Genomic DNA, 16,135 nt, shown 5'->3' with positions numbered 1-16,135 from the left:
CAGAGGGTATAGACTTGCTTTCAGAAGTAATTGACAGACAGAAAATCATTATTTCACTGAACATTCAAATTAAAATTGTACAATAGCATAATCTACTCATTTAAAACTTTAACTAATCACTGACGAAAAATGTTTATTTAATCATTGGCAGGCACAAGGAGTCTAATATCTCTTTGATTGATGCGGGTACCTTCGAAATTTCATTCATAGAAAGCAGTGTCCTCCTAACTACCAGTAGGAATAAAAGTAAATAATTACTTATTTTTATATTTCAATTTATACGTCTAGCTGATTTTTAAAAAAATATGGAAAAGCCAAAAAGTAGGGATATGGGGCCACAAGAAAAGTAGAAAAGACTTTTCAAATGAGAATGTGTCAATGTGTCAACACATAAAGAAATTTATAGCAATGCATTTGTTAATCAATTATAATGAAGGATCACTGACTTAATTCATTGGAATTTTCTTTAATTTCTATTGTTAGTTGGTACTTAAATACTAATTTTCTTATATATGGCGACAAGCAAACGCCGTAAATTAATGTTTATACTATTCATTATAAATGCCTTAATTGTAATATATAACAACTGTATAAGACATTATAATATATATAAAATGTATGTATCATTTGAATTAACAAAGATACCAGTAGAATCTGCTTACTGAAAGCTAACCTCTTACACGTATTACCTCTCGATGGCGTTTAATAGCCCAGACAGGAGTAGACCAAATTGAGTTAGTTAGTGGTGGAATAAGGTATATAGTATTGGAGCGGTATGGAAAGTTTATGGGGTCTTTTAAGTAACTAAAAAGTGGAAAATCTTATAGGATTTAAGATCTAAATTTAAGTTGGGTAATGATTTTTGTATGTCGGAGAGGATGGGGATATAAGAGAGAGATCTGTACGACAGTAACGCAGTGGTTAGTTGAGAAGTATTATGTGAAGGAGGTAAAGTTGTCTTAGGGTTATTATATGAGTCTAAAAGTTTCTGTTTGGCGTTAAGTGGGAAGTTATTGGTAAGTAGTATTTTTTTAATAAATTGTTTTTTGGTTTAATGGTATTGAGGGTCAGATAAAGGCAGAGATCGGTGGATGAGGTTTTTTGCTACATTAAGTTTTTGATGGTAGGGGAGTTGAGAGAAAAATTAAGGAGACGGCCGGAGTAGATGGGTTTGGTGCACCAATCAGTAGATAAGGAACTATCGGGATTTCTTATAATAACGGGAAAGTGGTCAATTCACTATCACGTTCACATAGACGAAGGTGTTGAGTTGAAAGATGATAAAATTTCAGTAATTTTGTCAGGGTTGAAAATGAGAAAAACGTCAACATATTTTTTAATACAAAGAATGTCTCCTGAAAATAACGAGATGACAGAGTCAAGATCATTAAGGACTATATTGGCATGGTTTTAGCAAGGCAGTTACTCATAGCAAGTTTGATGGAAGAACTGGTTGTTGAAAGTGAGGTATCCAGATTTACAACGAAGTTCAAGCGATTCTAGGTAAGATGTGAGATTAAAGGTGGTATAAGGTTCTATAGTGTGCCAATTTTTCTCTATTTTTTTTTTTTTTATTTATTGATATTTACAACTACATAAAAAATGGCGTCAAGTTAAAATTTTTAAGAATTTTTTATGTCATGTGGATTATCATGGCTATGAATTTGAAGAGATAGCAAAAGGAATTTACTTAGATTCGAAGAGGGGGAGTTAATATTCCAGATATTGGGACAAAGGTTCTAAGGACTAGGTTTTCATATAGCCCTGCTAAGTCAGAGCTTTAACAATAAATGGTTTTCTTTTTACTACTTTGATATCTTTATTGATTGCCACCCTTACTATCTTCCTACAATTTATTGTTTTAAATTTCATATTCATTTGTATATATTTTTTTCTCAATATTTTCAATTATTTATCATTCTTCAATATAATTAATTATTGTTAATAATAACAAATCCTTATTATTTTTATACTTTATAATTAGTTTTTCAAACTAAATACTTAATATCATTCTTGTTTAATTTTTAATCTATCTTTCAAAGTATAGTTGAATTTAAATTATCTTGTTGCATATTTGGAAATCTTAAGTTTTAATTGCACATGTTACGTGCAGGGTTTCAGTGCACAATCCAGGTCCTACCCATGAGAATGAAATGAAACTAGGTAATCTATTTGCCTAATCACTCATTTCTTAGGCTCAAGGGTAGGAGGATGAATCATCGAACTTATTGTACACCAACTGAAATTAAATCATGGAGCACTTCACATTTGGAACTCTACAACACTAGTGCAGACAGAAAGGTGTGAGCTAGTTTGGTACTTTGCTTATTAGGTGAACAGACTGCCTTGGGATCAACAGCAAGGGGCGAATCATCACACTTATATTAAGAAATTACTGTACATAAATTGAAATCAATACACACAGTAGTTTGGATTTGGAACACTAAAGGGAACTCTTTAATACACAGGTGAGGACAGAAAGGTTCGAGCCAATTTGGTACTTGGCTTTTAAGTAATCATATAAAGCATATCATATTATTAAAAATAACCCCTTAATCCTTTTGCAGTAGGCTTCCATTGAAGCATAGATGATAGCCTCGCCTAAAATCAGGCTTGAATTAGACATTGATTTGGTAGAATTAAAAACTTAGTCAAACTCACTTTTAATCATGATTTATTTACGTTATTTCTTCTTATTTATTTACCCTAATTTTTTCTTCAGATACTAATGGCTCAACCAAAGAAAAATTTTAGACAGTATAATATTGAATATTTGAAATATGGCTTCACAGTCACCAGTGAACAATATGTTACCAATGTGCTAGATTTACCAGAAAATTTTACGGAACGAAGCAATGAAAGTTTTCAGACTACAAGAGAATATTTGACTAAAATTCATAGAGATAAAAAAGATGGGATTTATCTTATATTCGAACACTAAAAGAAAAAATTATTAAAGAACCGACATTGACAAAACTCTTTTCAACCTCAACCACACAAGATGGCAATGGCTTGCTTGCTTCTTACAATATTTCGTTAATGATTGCCAAATCAGGAAAACTTCATTCTCTTAGTCAAGAATTATACTGAGGGTGAAGTAATAGTGAAGTGAAATGATACGTACTGTGCTACACAAGCCCCCATCTGAGCTTATCAAGAAAATTTCGGAGCTATAAGTGCTAAGAATGAATGAAATGGCTCAAAATATTGAATTATTGTGTGAATATTTAAAAACATCTCGGTTTTCTATTAAGTTTAATAAATAAATTTTGCCAGGAAATGAAGCTTTACTTTTAGTAGCTTCACAGAGAAACAAATTTGCCAATTATTGTTTGCAAACTGATACTAAACCCCTACAGCTTATCCTGAAATGTGGGCAGGCCTTTATTCAAGTTTTTAATTGCAATTCCTTCATCTTATTTACTGGAACATGGGTTTAGTGCAAAAACCAATTCATTAAAATAAAAAAAAAAGGAAAGAAAGAAAGCAATTGCAAATAGACAATCTCAATGATTAAAGATTACTGACTGCTGACGAAAATAGAGTTTAGGATTACTAAATTGGTAGCAGTGGTTCATCATTTTCATTAAGATGATTTCAAATGTTTTAACTTTTTTGTATTGCTTTCTATTCTGAGTCCAATAAATAGTTTCATAATTTCAAAGTTCAATGTTTCTTAATCTAGACCTTACTTTACTATATTTTACGAAAAAGGTAGAATACATACATAATTTCTATTATATTTACTATTAAAATTTAAAAAAAATAATTTCCAGGAGGCACTAAGTAATATTTTTGGAAAAATAGAAAAACTGCAAGACACACTGATACCCACAATACTAAAATAAAAATGTACACATTGGAAATTATTAAATTGATTATACTTGTTTCTCTCATTTTAGTTTCCTACTATGTTATTTTTTTTTAACTTATTTACATATGACTATTTAATTAAAAAAATCCCAGGATTATTGTCACTCAGACCTAAGTTTCTCTGTTAGTCCAAGTATTAAAGTATAACAGGAATAGGTTGGTAATGATGAACTCAGTAACTGTTTTTCAATTTTTTTATTATTATATAATTTTTTTATATAATCTTTACACAGTAAAAACAACGGAATTATTCGGCAATTGTTACTTCCACCTCTACACCAGGTTCAAGAGAAATTGAAGTTATCTGTTTCACAACTGTAACAAAAAAAAAACAAATATAAAATTAGATTGTTAATAGCAAATAAGATTACTGTATCATTTGTTTTTGTTGGTATTTCCTCAGGATTATTGCATTATAAATAGTAAGGGATATCACATGCACAAGACTATACCAATCTGGTAATAAAGAAAAGGTAAAAAGAAAACTGACTTATCAAAATGGAGTAGGTATGAAAGAAGATCATAAAACAATAAATATGGAATTTGTAATTTCTAAATAATAAAATAAACTTAAGAAATCAAAAAATTTTAACCAACATATTTTTCACTATCAATTACTGATCTTTAAAATATAATTTATCAATTGATGATGTTTTAGTGCCTGATGACCCTCAGATACTATCTAGCGTAGAGCTTAATCACAAGACATCAACTCCAGGGTTATACATCACTGAGCCATCAAGCAGAACTAAAACTTGAGTCAGCAATGCTAGCCAATAATTTATTTTCATATGAACTTCATTGGTCTTTGATGACTAGTTACCAGTACCAATAGGTAATAATATTAACAAACTAAATTAGATCCTTCAAGCCAAGAAAAGCTTTTCAGAAAGTGTCTAAAACTGAATATTTAGAATTATAATATAAACTTATAATTAGTACTTATAAATAATACCTTATAATATTGCTATAACAGTATTATAAAGTATATAAATAATACTATAAACTATTTTTGTACAGTTGTAAATATCAACAAATAAATAAAAAAAAAAACGAACTATTAACTAGATTATTAAATTGTTCCTCTTAACATCCTGAGCCACAAGATCTATCAAGGTGTATTTTTAAATACTGAATTTTGTTATATAGGTACTTCATCACTTTGGCATAAGACGTTAATTATTATCTTCCCCCCTCAAGCCCTAGCGCTCACTTTCCTCAAAAACGGTATTAATCACTGATTCGATCATCAGAGCATTGTGTGGGTTACAGATTGCTGATCCTTAGTGGCAGCTTTCCTGATAATATTTCACTTCAAAGCGCAGAATTTGCACTCCAATATGGTTCTCTGTACGGAGAATTCTGTGACTAATTTTTGTACTAGGGCATAAACACATAAAGCTTAGGGGATTTTCTGTGTGCAGAACCTAGTATAATCAAATAAGGCCTGTAGACTAACCTGTCATCAAAATAGAAAAAAATTATTTGAATTATTCTTTTTAAACTCTAATTTAAAATGTTACAAACCATGACATGATTTGCACAATTAAATTACGAGGGTGGTTTGAAATGTTCTCGGAATCACCGCTAGATGACAGTGCCAGAGCAACAAGGTTCCCATGCAATAATCACAAATCCTTTGTGAGTGAACACGTGATGTGAGTGGTAGTGACGACTCTTTGTTGTCATTTTATACATAGTGATTTGTGACATAGGAAAAAACTGAGATTCGAGCAGTGATTAAGTACTTTGTTAAGAAAGGTATGAAAGCAAAAGAAATTCATGCTGACTTTCATAATGGGGGCTCTGCTTCTTCATATTCAACTTTTACCAAGTGGACAAGCGATTTTAAATTCAGTTAGCTTAAATGATGATCCACGTAGTGGACGGCCAAAAAGTGCTACAACCCCAGAATATATCCCAAAAGTGCATAAAAAGAACACTGAGGACCGTCGACTGAAAGTGTGTGAGATTACTGAAGCTGTAGGGATGTCATCTGAACAGATTATCTGCAAGATGGGTGTGGTGGTTCTTGACATAGAACCATAAACGCACCAGATAGGAAATGTCCAAACTAAATCAGGGCAGTTTTCAGCACAATCAACAAGATTGTTTGCACCAGTTTGTGACTGAATAGAACATTTGTGAAGGTAATGATTATGTAGAGCAAATTAGTAATCATGTTACCAATGGCGTATGTAAATTAAGTGACTGAATCAATTTAAAATCTGGTTACAATGAATAAATTGGAATACTAATATAAGTCTAACTGAATTGTAATGGTTAAAGTTAAATTTAGATTATCTCAACCATGTGAACCATCCATTAATTATGAATGACAATGAATTTTTTCATTGACTCATAGTTTGTTTACTTGGCTTAATTGGCCAAACTTAAATTGGCTTCCTAGGCCGAAATCTTGAAAATTACCTTGGCAATCATAAAACATATTTTATGAAATAAATTCTTGGCACCGATTTAGTTGAAGTACCCGTTGTGGGATGACTATTGGATGATGGTACTATTTCAATTATTGCTAACTCATTTTCTCCCCCCTGTCAGAGGGCCAGCAGTTTCCTGAACTCTTTAACTGCATTTGGTTGATAAAGGGATTGAGGGTAGAGAAATAACGTTAAATTTTACAAAGCAAAGATGGTGAATCGCCAATAGCTTCAATTGTTTTTAAAGTAATAGCCTTTGGTCTATTCCGCCAACAGAGAGCAGCACCTTTTATATAATTAAATAATTTGTTCAGAGGGGCTCACTGAACAGTAATTAAAATCAAATATAGAAGTAAGAGGGATCAATAATGAAACACTGTTAGAAGCACACCCAACTCATATAAAATCTAAGTAGTTACCTTCAGAGGGAGAGTGAAGGTCGATAACCCTCTTGTGAATCCTCATTTGGAAGCGATCCCAAGTCTTAGAACCTTCTCCGCAAGGAGTTTTACGAGTTGTAATTCTCAGAATCTTGGTGGGCATTCTGATGGGTCCCTTGACACGGAGGTTTTCCTTCTTAGCTCCATTAATTAGATCAGCACACACTTAAAGAAAAAGGAATCATAAAGTCGTAAGTTTTTATTTGCACTAAAAAGATAATTTAAATATAAGAAGTTTAATACATGCAACACCATTTCAAATAAATTATACCTGCTTAGAATCTTTGAATGATTAATATACAAAAGTAATGGGATAATTGCAATAAATTAGATACCAAGTATCCATTAAATTAGTTACTAAGTATCAATTATATTAGTTACTACTACTACATTATATCACCAAACATAAACCACTTTCTTAATTGCCTTCTTATAGGGGGAGTTTCAATTTTAACTGTTACTAGTCCACGGAATCACCTGGTGATTAGACCGAGAGCCAAAACAAATTCAGTTAATATACTACAGAGCAAAACTGTTTTGGTTATTATGGTGACACATAGGCTAGGTGACACAGAACTGCCTCTGAATTTGTACTATCCTCTACAAGAGTCACAGAAAAAATGCTGCAATGGTCTGTATCTCAATGTGTACTTTGGTTGTACTTAAAGATTATCACTTTATAAATATGATTTTGGGTATATCACTTTTCTCATGTTTCCACAAAAATTGGAATGTAAGGAAAGAAATTTCTGACATTAAGTAGAGGGAGGACAATAAAATTCAGAAAATGATCAAAATAGGTTGTCATTGAAACACTCTTGAACATTTTAATATAATTTGAAACTCAAGAGATAAGAAAAAAATTGTAATAAATGTTTGATTAAAAGTACACAATGTATAACCTTGTCTTCAAGTGAGCAAAATAATAAGAGTAGTGCTTCATCGTCCTCATCCAGATAGGCTAACAGTGTAGCATAGGTTAGGACACTATAGAGACACTGATATCGTCAACATGAACAAAATACTTATAAGCAAAACACAGATGGGTAGAGTTCCTTGTCTGAAGTCCCAGTGGAACAGAATCAACTTATTTTTGTAGCTTTAACATCCTAATGGTTGTTCTATATTTACACTTTGTTTGATAAAATCGCACTTTCAGAATAAGTTATAAAGGGGTATAGAGTTCTTTCTTGAGCTCAATTACATTCCACAAATTTAAAAAATACTGTTAGGATTTAACACAGTATGAAAGTATACTGACAACTCGATTATGTTATTTAAGTTTGTAAAAAAATCACAAGTAGCAATACTTCACATTATAGAGAGCAGTCATGACTTCAAATTACTGAGGGTAAGAAACAAGATTTACTTATCATGAAATTATGAATTAAGAAAAAACTTATAATTGACAAGGGTCGACAGTACCTCTGAAGAATGTTATAGGACAGTTGTCCACGGTTGAGTATAGGACTTAAAATCAATCACATAACAGTTCTCATGATCAACACACTAAATTTAAGAAACTTGTCTTCTATTTCATTAATAATTAGAGACAAGTAACAGATTTTCAAGGTAATGATTTAATTTGTTGCGTGATTAATCCAGGATCAAAATGTAACTGTGGACTAGTAGCAATCCTAAAACCAATTGATGTTACTTAGGCTTTGAAAACTAAATAAGGCAAAGAAAGATAATAGTTCTTGTTCTAATGTTTCATTATTAATGATTACTGTTCTATAGATGGATTTTTATCAAAACTATTCAACCCAATAACTAATCAGGTTACATAAATCAAATTTTAAGATATTATAATTATTTTTAATGGTGTATCAAAAAACACTATATAATTCTTTTTAATGGTGTATCAAAAACACTATATAATTCTTTTTAATGGTATATCAAAAAAAAAAGTTTAGTGCCTTAAAGAACTTTTAAAACAACTATAATATTTCAGAAATAATTAATACTTAGATTAAAACACTAACATGCAACTACTAATTTTTGAATGCGGACTTAATAAACCTAAAGTAAGATTTCAATACTTTAGTTTTTCAGCCTTCAGATTAAAAACAAGTCTCTTCAATAAGATAGCTATAAAGCTCAGAGAGCTGGGTGTATCATCATATGGCTGAAAAATAAAACTTTCGAATATTTAATAAAAATAAAATGCTTTACCTTTCTCTAAAGACTTCATGTTTTTAGAAGTAAGTGTTATACGGATCCTATGGATCTGTTGAGGTTCCGCGGGTTTATCAGTATCCTTGAAAGCTGACTAAACAAAACAAAAATAATTAAATTATTAGCTATTAAAAAAATAAAATAATGGAAAAAAGTCTTCAATGGGCAAGTTGAAACATTTATACTGACCATCAGCTTTGTCTTACTTTATAATCATAGCATGTTATGATCATAGTGAGCTAGGGTAAAATAACATCATCTGGTCATTGTTAAAAATACACTTTTCTAAATCAACTTCCCATGAAAGAAAAGTCTGAACAAATACCAATCTACAAATTACAAAATACAATACAAATAAGGATTTTGGTTGGTTAAAAATTGTTCAACAATGTTTGTCAATTAACTTCTCAATTATATGAAATGAAAGAGAGTAAATTAGTTTATTTTGGAAAACATATTACACTATTTCGCAAATAGCAGATGTAGAAATTTTGACTCATACTGTCTATACTATATCCCTTAGACAGTTTCTTTCATCTACTCCTTGAAATCAATTACTCAGCATAAGAACTAAGTAATTTAAAACTTATCAACTGTTTAATATAAAATCAGTTAAAACCCAACAACTTGGTTCAAATATTAACCTCATTGGAGTGGCTTCCTGGACTGAATATGGAGAAAAACGAACAACTAGTCTAAATCTCCAGTTTATCGTCCAGTGTGTTTTTATAAAACAGAAGAGATTTGAGAGGTCCAAGCCGTGGAGATGCGAAAGAATAAAATGGTCTCGTTAACTTTTTATATCATCTGAGGAAAAGCAATGTGAAGAATTTACAAAATTACTAAGGAATAAGGTTATATATATAAGCCTTCAGCAAACAACTATAATATTTCAGAAATAATTAATACTTAGATTAAAACACTAACATGCAACTACTAAGTAACTATTAATTTTTGAATGCGGACTTAATAAACTTAAAGTAAGATTTCAATACTTTAGTTTTTCAGCCTTCAGATTAAAAACAAGTCTCTTCAATAAGATAGCTATAAAGCTCAGAGAGCTGGGTGTATCATCATATGGCTGAAGAATAAAATTTGAATATATATATAAAGTTGACCGTAAAACTTAGATATAAGAAGGTCAGGGTTGCAGCCAAAAATAACATATAGTTTATAACTATTTAATGTCTGACATTTCGCCACACTTAGCAGGGCTGTTCAAAGCAATAGATTAAAGATATTCTGATTCTGATCGGAATATATGGATAATATATGGATATCATATGTGTATATAATATACAGCAGTCCAAAGTGGAGCGAAACATTGGACATTAAATAGTTATAAACTATTAGTTGTTTTTGGACTGCAACCCTGACTATCTTCTTATATGTAAAGTATAATCATTTATTGCAAACTGACACCAAATATCAAAACATGATGCTATAGAAAATCAATATCGATCTAACAATTGCTTCATTGCAACACACGTTTTCCTATGTAAACCATTTTTCTCAATTAACAGTATCATAAACCGGGGTTTTAACCATTTAAGCTCATTTTTCTCTAATTTTGAGTTTATCATCCTATCCATCATCCAAAATTTAACATTTTTTATAATTTAAAAAAATCTATTTTTATTTCCATCTACTATTATCAAAGAATGCAATAAAATCCTAAGTAAAATAATGTAACAGGCTAGTGGGAAAATAAATCTATATTCAAGTATATCAATAACTAAAAACAACAATCTATCATCAATAATAAACCATAATGTAATTACAGGCATTGGTATTGGTGAATGGTGGGAATGAACTAATCCAGCAAGTGAGTGACCCAAGTGGTCTTTTTGGCTAAACCCTAGTGGCTAACATGAAGTTGCTACTACTTACTAACCAAGGGAGTGTTTCAATATTCATTTCTTGGGACCGCAGAGATATAAATATGATAGCTTTTGTGTTTTTGATAATTACAGACAATACAATACTCTGCCGAAGAGTGCCTCCCTATAATGTACTTAAGTATATGCTTCTCTTTTTTACCACTCTCATACTATATTTCAATGATTTAGACATTCCACAAAACTGAACAAAATACAATTACGGAAGATAGCAGTAAGTGAAAGCAGGTAATATGAAGACCTAAATGGATGTGAGAAAATATCCTAAATGAGGAAAACTCAAGGAATAACCATACCTTAAAACTAATAAATACCGGCTTGCAATGCAAGCCGCATTCCTTAAGCAAAAAGAATAGATTTACGATATTTGTAATTAACACAAAACTATTAATTCAACAAAACGTTCAACATCATTTCAAAATTAATTTTCCTTATTAGGCAGTGGGCAATTAGGAATAATGCTTAGAATATCATTTAACGCACAATTTAACTGCATCCAGCCCTAGATAAATAGTAGGTGCTAATAAAATGCATAATATATGATGGTTTAAATTGAATTAAATGAAACAGGAATATTGAAGAACTAATTATCTTGTGTAATTAAAAGCCATGCATGAGGCATAACAAAGTCGATGTAAGGTTAACTAGAAGTTGTAATGCGTGATTGGAGGAAATAAACTAAATTGTTAATAAAGAGCTGATTTTTTATTGAATAAGGAAACCTCATAAACGATCTCAAATCGATTTAGATATACGATCGAAATATTTTACAGTTCAATTGGAGTAAAGCACGCACTGTTAAGGAGAAACCACGTGGCATTTTGTAAACAAATTTAAACAATTCAAAAATATGGAATAAACCAAATAAATCGTACAATACAACCTTAAGAAATGAACTTAAAGAAATATAATCAACTAAATTCACTTACCATTGTTAAAAATTCTTCCTGGCCGAGTTAGACGTTCAGTCCAGCGCTGAGCCAGTGCAAATGAAAGCTTACAGCCACAAGTAAACTCCTACCTACTTTCTGTAACCTCATGTGCTATATAAATATGAGTATTGAACATAAAGTGTAATAATTTTTAAATATCTCTATATTGAAAAGTCTTTATTAAAAATAATAAATAAAATTACATAATATTATTTGAAATTGATATATTTATTTATATACAGTGACCGAAGAAAGTATTTGCACACCTTGTCTTTTCTTTATATAATGAATTTAAATAAAAATAAAATAGTTTGAGGTTCCTTAGTAAAAAGTACACTTAAAGCTTCTAAAAAAAACGTATAAATTGAAGTAAAAATATTGATCATAATAAAAATGTATTTAAACATAAATCAAGATATCAAAGAAAATCGTATCGTGGTATAGCGGATTTGTTAGGTATTAATTTTTCTCCGTCTTCAAGGAAGGAAATGCTGCATCGACATCTCTCGGTCTATGCTACAATTGCTAAAGCCGTATATTTTAATAAATGAATGGTAATTCAAATGTTTTATTTTGTTGCAGATTTAGTCTAGAACTGATAATTCATGAAATTTTAGTTTTTCTAAACTATTTTTATATTATATTGTACTATTCAAGTGTATAAAATATCACAGAAGAGTTTTTAAGAATTTTAACTAAAATGCTCATATATTATTATATATTGTTTATAAGCAATGGATATTTAAGTAAAAATATACAGCTTAAGTCAATTAAATTTCTTTTCCATAAGTGATGTAAAAATAATCATTTCTTTTAACCAAATTTTCAATTGTACCTTAGTATTAAGTAAAACTAATTATATTTACATCGAGCAATGAATGTATTATGAAGGATAATATAATGAAGGGAATAAATTTAAAATAGAGAAGAAAATCCTGTAAACTATTGGACCACACAAATATTTTTTTTACACACGGTCAATCAATAATCTTCCAGAATATCTTTTTTGTATCCATTTTTTTGTACATATCTAAGCAATAGATGTTACTTCTGCCTTTTTACATTAAGGTTTTTTTTTAACAATCCAGTCTTCTTTTTTTTCATACTTACAGATTCTAAAGATTATATGAAAATATTCTTGCAGAATGTAGCAATATAGTATTTAAACATCATTATCAGATGAGAGTGGTTAATTTTTCAAGTATACAAGTATATTATGGGTTAATCCAACATTGGAATGGTATATATGCATGTTTTTATTTTTATCAATTGGTGCATATTATAAAACATTTAGGTAAAAAACAGAGTTCTCTTCTATCATTGGTTCAAAGAATATTTATTTTGTAAGTCACAATATCAGGCCAACTGATAACAACAACATATTTGAAAACTGGGGTCTGTCCTGCAGCATGATGTCACATGTTACAGGGCACTAAATTGTGGGTTTTACATAGTTAGCAAATTAAGAAACTTTAAAAAAATTAACATATGAACAGATTTACTTCAAAATTTGGAAATCAGAGTTTTAAAAGAATATCTATCATCCAGAAGTTGATTCACTAAAATCTGTTATACCCAATTGGATGAATATTAGCATTAAATAAACCATGGACCGCTTTTAAGACTCAAGATTGTAAAAATTGGTGACAGTAATATTGACTTATGGAACAAAATTTGTATAACTGAGATAAATGTTGTATAATAATCAATAAACATATTTAATTTTTAACTGTTTATTACAAAATATATGTATATTATTTTATTCTGATTAAATTAAAAATCAAGAAACTAAACTCAGATCTAAAAGAAAATACAATTACATTTCATATTTTCGGTACTGATGAAGTATACCATATTAATAAAATCAGAAAGTGTCATGACAAAAAGGATACAACCTGTCAGAACAAACTTAATTATATCTTAACATCAAAATAAGTAAATAATACATTATCATTAATGTCTTTAAATTTCCATTTCATTTGATACTAATTTTTTTTTTGTATGGTGACTACTTTTACATTCTTAGACTAAAAATATTTTTGACATTTCATAATATGATAAAATAAAAAATATTAACAATACACTGTTGTATCAGTCATTACAAGTCAAATCAATGTTGTAATTTGAGCTAACTCTAAACAAATTCAATAGACAGATGATTCCTATTCGTTACTTGAGTGCATAAAATAATATAACCAAGCTTGATTTCATGTTGCATTTTATTTAAAAAGTCTTGAGTAATTAAATCCTAATTAACATTTAAAAAATAAAAGTGAATTTAATTTTTCCTTTACACAGAAATATTCTCATTAAATGTTTAATTTAAAACCTAAATTAATTGATTTTTTTTTAAATTATAAAATTAATAACAACTCCTTATAAGCAAACTAATGTAGACATAACTAAAGTATAATATGGAGCTTTCATAGATTTGAGTGACTACTAAATACCATATTCAACCTTTTGCATCTAAATATGAGTAAATCTTTATTTATGTGTATATGTGTGTGTGTATTTACGATGGAATACGTAAATAAGTAAAATAAGATTAGGGCACATCCAGTATGAATGTGCACAATAACCCTGAAATTTCTGAGGTTGGTGGATTTGGATAGAATTCCTTTAATTCTTGATTTGCAAATATCATAAGTATAATAATATTTTAGAAATCTAAAAAGCTCCTGGTGGTTTAGATTCTCAATTGGCGGAGATGAGACCATATCTTTTCCCTTTTCTAACTTAAAATATTCCATGAGAAATATATAGCAGCAACAATCTTTTTTTCACAATGATTTGACATGTAACAAGCATTATACAAACATAACTAATATTAGAGACACTATCTAGCAAGCATTAAATTCACTCATTCCACCATGTCATTTTGAAAATATAAAAAACATGATTTCTATAATTGAATAATTTGAATTTGTAAGCTTGAAATTACTTATGTAAATAATAAACTTAAGAATTATAAATAATATAAATAAATAATAATTTTGAAATACAATTTTTCTTTCTTAAGACAGTGCTATAACTAAATAATCCATCAAACACTCACATATTATGAACAAGAATACTCTTAGTTATGGAGAAAGTTTTTGTTAGCATGCATTGTTATAAATAAACACAAAATTAATCCTACAGAAACCATATTTAAAGTAAGTGATTAATAAATAATCAACTCAATTCATCGAGGATTACAAATATCCCTTATCAAGAGCACAGTACAAAGCAATTAGATCTGAGTGAGTAGACACTCTCCAAAATGGAAAATCCATCTGAAAAAAAAAACCAAAATTAAATTAATAAATTAAAAACGGGATTATAATTAGATTAGGAAAAATAAACCTTTTTTAACATAAAGTTATTGATGTATCATGTCCTCTCATTAGTGCAATAACAGTAACTAAACACTATAGTCTGTTCTCGGAGTCGTAAAAATTCAAGTAAATAGAAAGCTCATATAATAGGTATTGAAATCTGTGCCTATACAGCTCCTCTGCAAGGTTTCACATGGGCTGAGTCTTTCTAAAGGTAGGGAATTGCAAGTGTCCAGTCAAGTACAATATACACTTAAAATTTGATATATGGACATCTGGCAATAATTATTAATTATCTACTGATCACATTACAAGTCGAATAAGGTTTTTGGGACATATTGGGCCAGGCTGGAGTGTGGACCTCCTATATTTCCTTGTGCCCCTACAAACAGAGAGTGCCCCCAAACCTGTAGTTCACATACTCTTGTTTAGTTGATTTCTCTCGGCTCATGGAATGGATTACAAATATGTATTTGATGTCAATATGACAGATTAAAACTTCATTTGTTGCATAAATAAATTAGACTTTTTAAAAACCATTCGGAAATATATTTAAAACAATTGTAAGAAATTGCAATCATTATTATTCATAAAATTTATTTGTAAGTCCTTCTACATATATACAATTTCCCTCTCCAAAGTTCCATCTTTCCTTCAGCTTGGAAAAAGGTTGTATGATTAAAATTCCTTCTCTATCAAACGTTTCCATCTGACCACTTTCTATCCCCTCAAATCTATCCAAACCCTTCGAAAGATTAATCACTAACTTTCCTCATACCTGGCATATAACACTCTTCTCAATCCTCTTTCAATTAGGTTTTTGTTCTAGTTATTCAACTCAATCTACCTTATTATTAAAAATCATCCAGGATTTACAATATTCCATTGTTCAGTAGAAAATCTCTAGTTCATCACTTAATTTTCTTTTTTTTTTTTTTTTTTTTTTTATCCCCCTCCCTTGCCATCTCTGGCATACGGGGTGCGGGAGCAGTGGGGTACTCCACTGGGGTTTGCGCATGCCACTACTCCCTAGGATCACCAATTTTTTCCTTT

General features: G+C 29.9%; 2 protein-coding genes across 5 annotated transcripts in view; both read right to left on the bottom strand.

The window, feature by feature from the left end:
- Nucleotides 1-4,053: 4,053 nt before the first annotated feature.
- Nucleotides 4,054-11,873, bottom strand: RpS20 (ribosomal protein S20). Its single transcript, XM_014426557.2, has 4 exons — nt 11,760-11,873; nt 8,930-9,026; nt 6,734-6,919; nt 4,054-4,188 (listed from the first exon to the last, which is right to left on the bottom strand). The coding sequence occupies exons 1-4, from the start codon at nt 11,760-11,762 to the stop codon at nt 4,121-4,123; spliced, it is 354 nt and encodes a 117-aa protein (XP_014282043.1). The 5' UTR covers nt 11,763-11,873; the 3' UTR covers nt 4,054-4,120.
- A 1,873-nt stretch (nt 11,874-13,746) lies between these two features.
- The window catches only part of LOC106684002 (eyes absent homolog 1), a 27,559-nt gene continuing 25,170 nt past the window's right edge, over nt 13,747-16,135 (bottom strand). For all 4 annotated transcript variants that reach the window (XM_014425829.2, XM_014425824.2, XM_014425815.2 and 1 more), the window contains one exon: nt 13,747-15,040. In XM_014425829.2, the coding sequence (XP_014281315.1) occupies nt 14,960-15,040 (81 nt within the window). In that variant the 3' untranslated portion in view covers nt 13,747-14,959. The remainder of the gene's footprint in view (nt 15,041-16,135) is intronic.

Source organism: Halyomorpha halys, unplaced genomic scaffold, assembly GCF_000696795.3.
Source record: "Halyomorpha halys isolate HHAL.00 unplaced genomic scaffold, Hhal_1.1 Scaffold29.1, whole genome shotgun sequence".
Taxonomy (NCBI): domain Eukaryota; kingdom Metazoa; phylum Arthropoda; class Insecta; order Hemiptera; family Pentatomidae; genus Halyomorpha; species Halyomorpha halys.
Note: the sequence above shows the minus strand (reverse complement) of the source record. Positions and strands in the feature narration are given on the sequence as shown.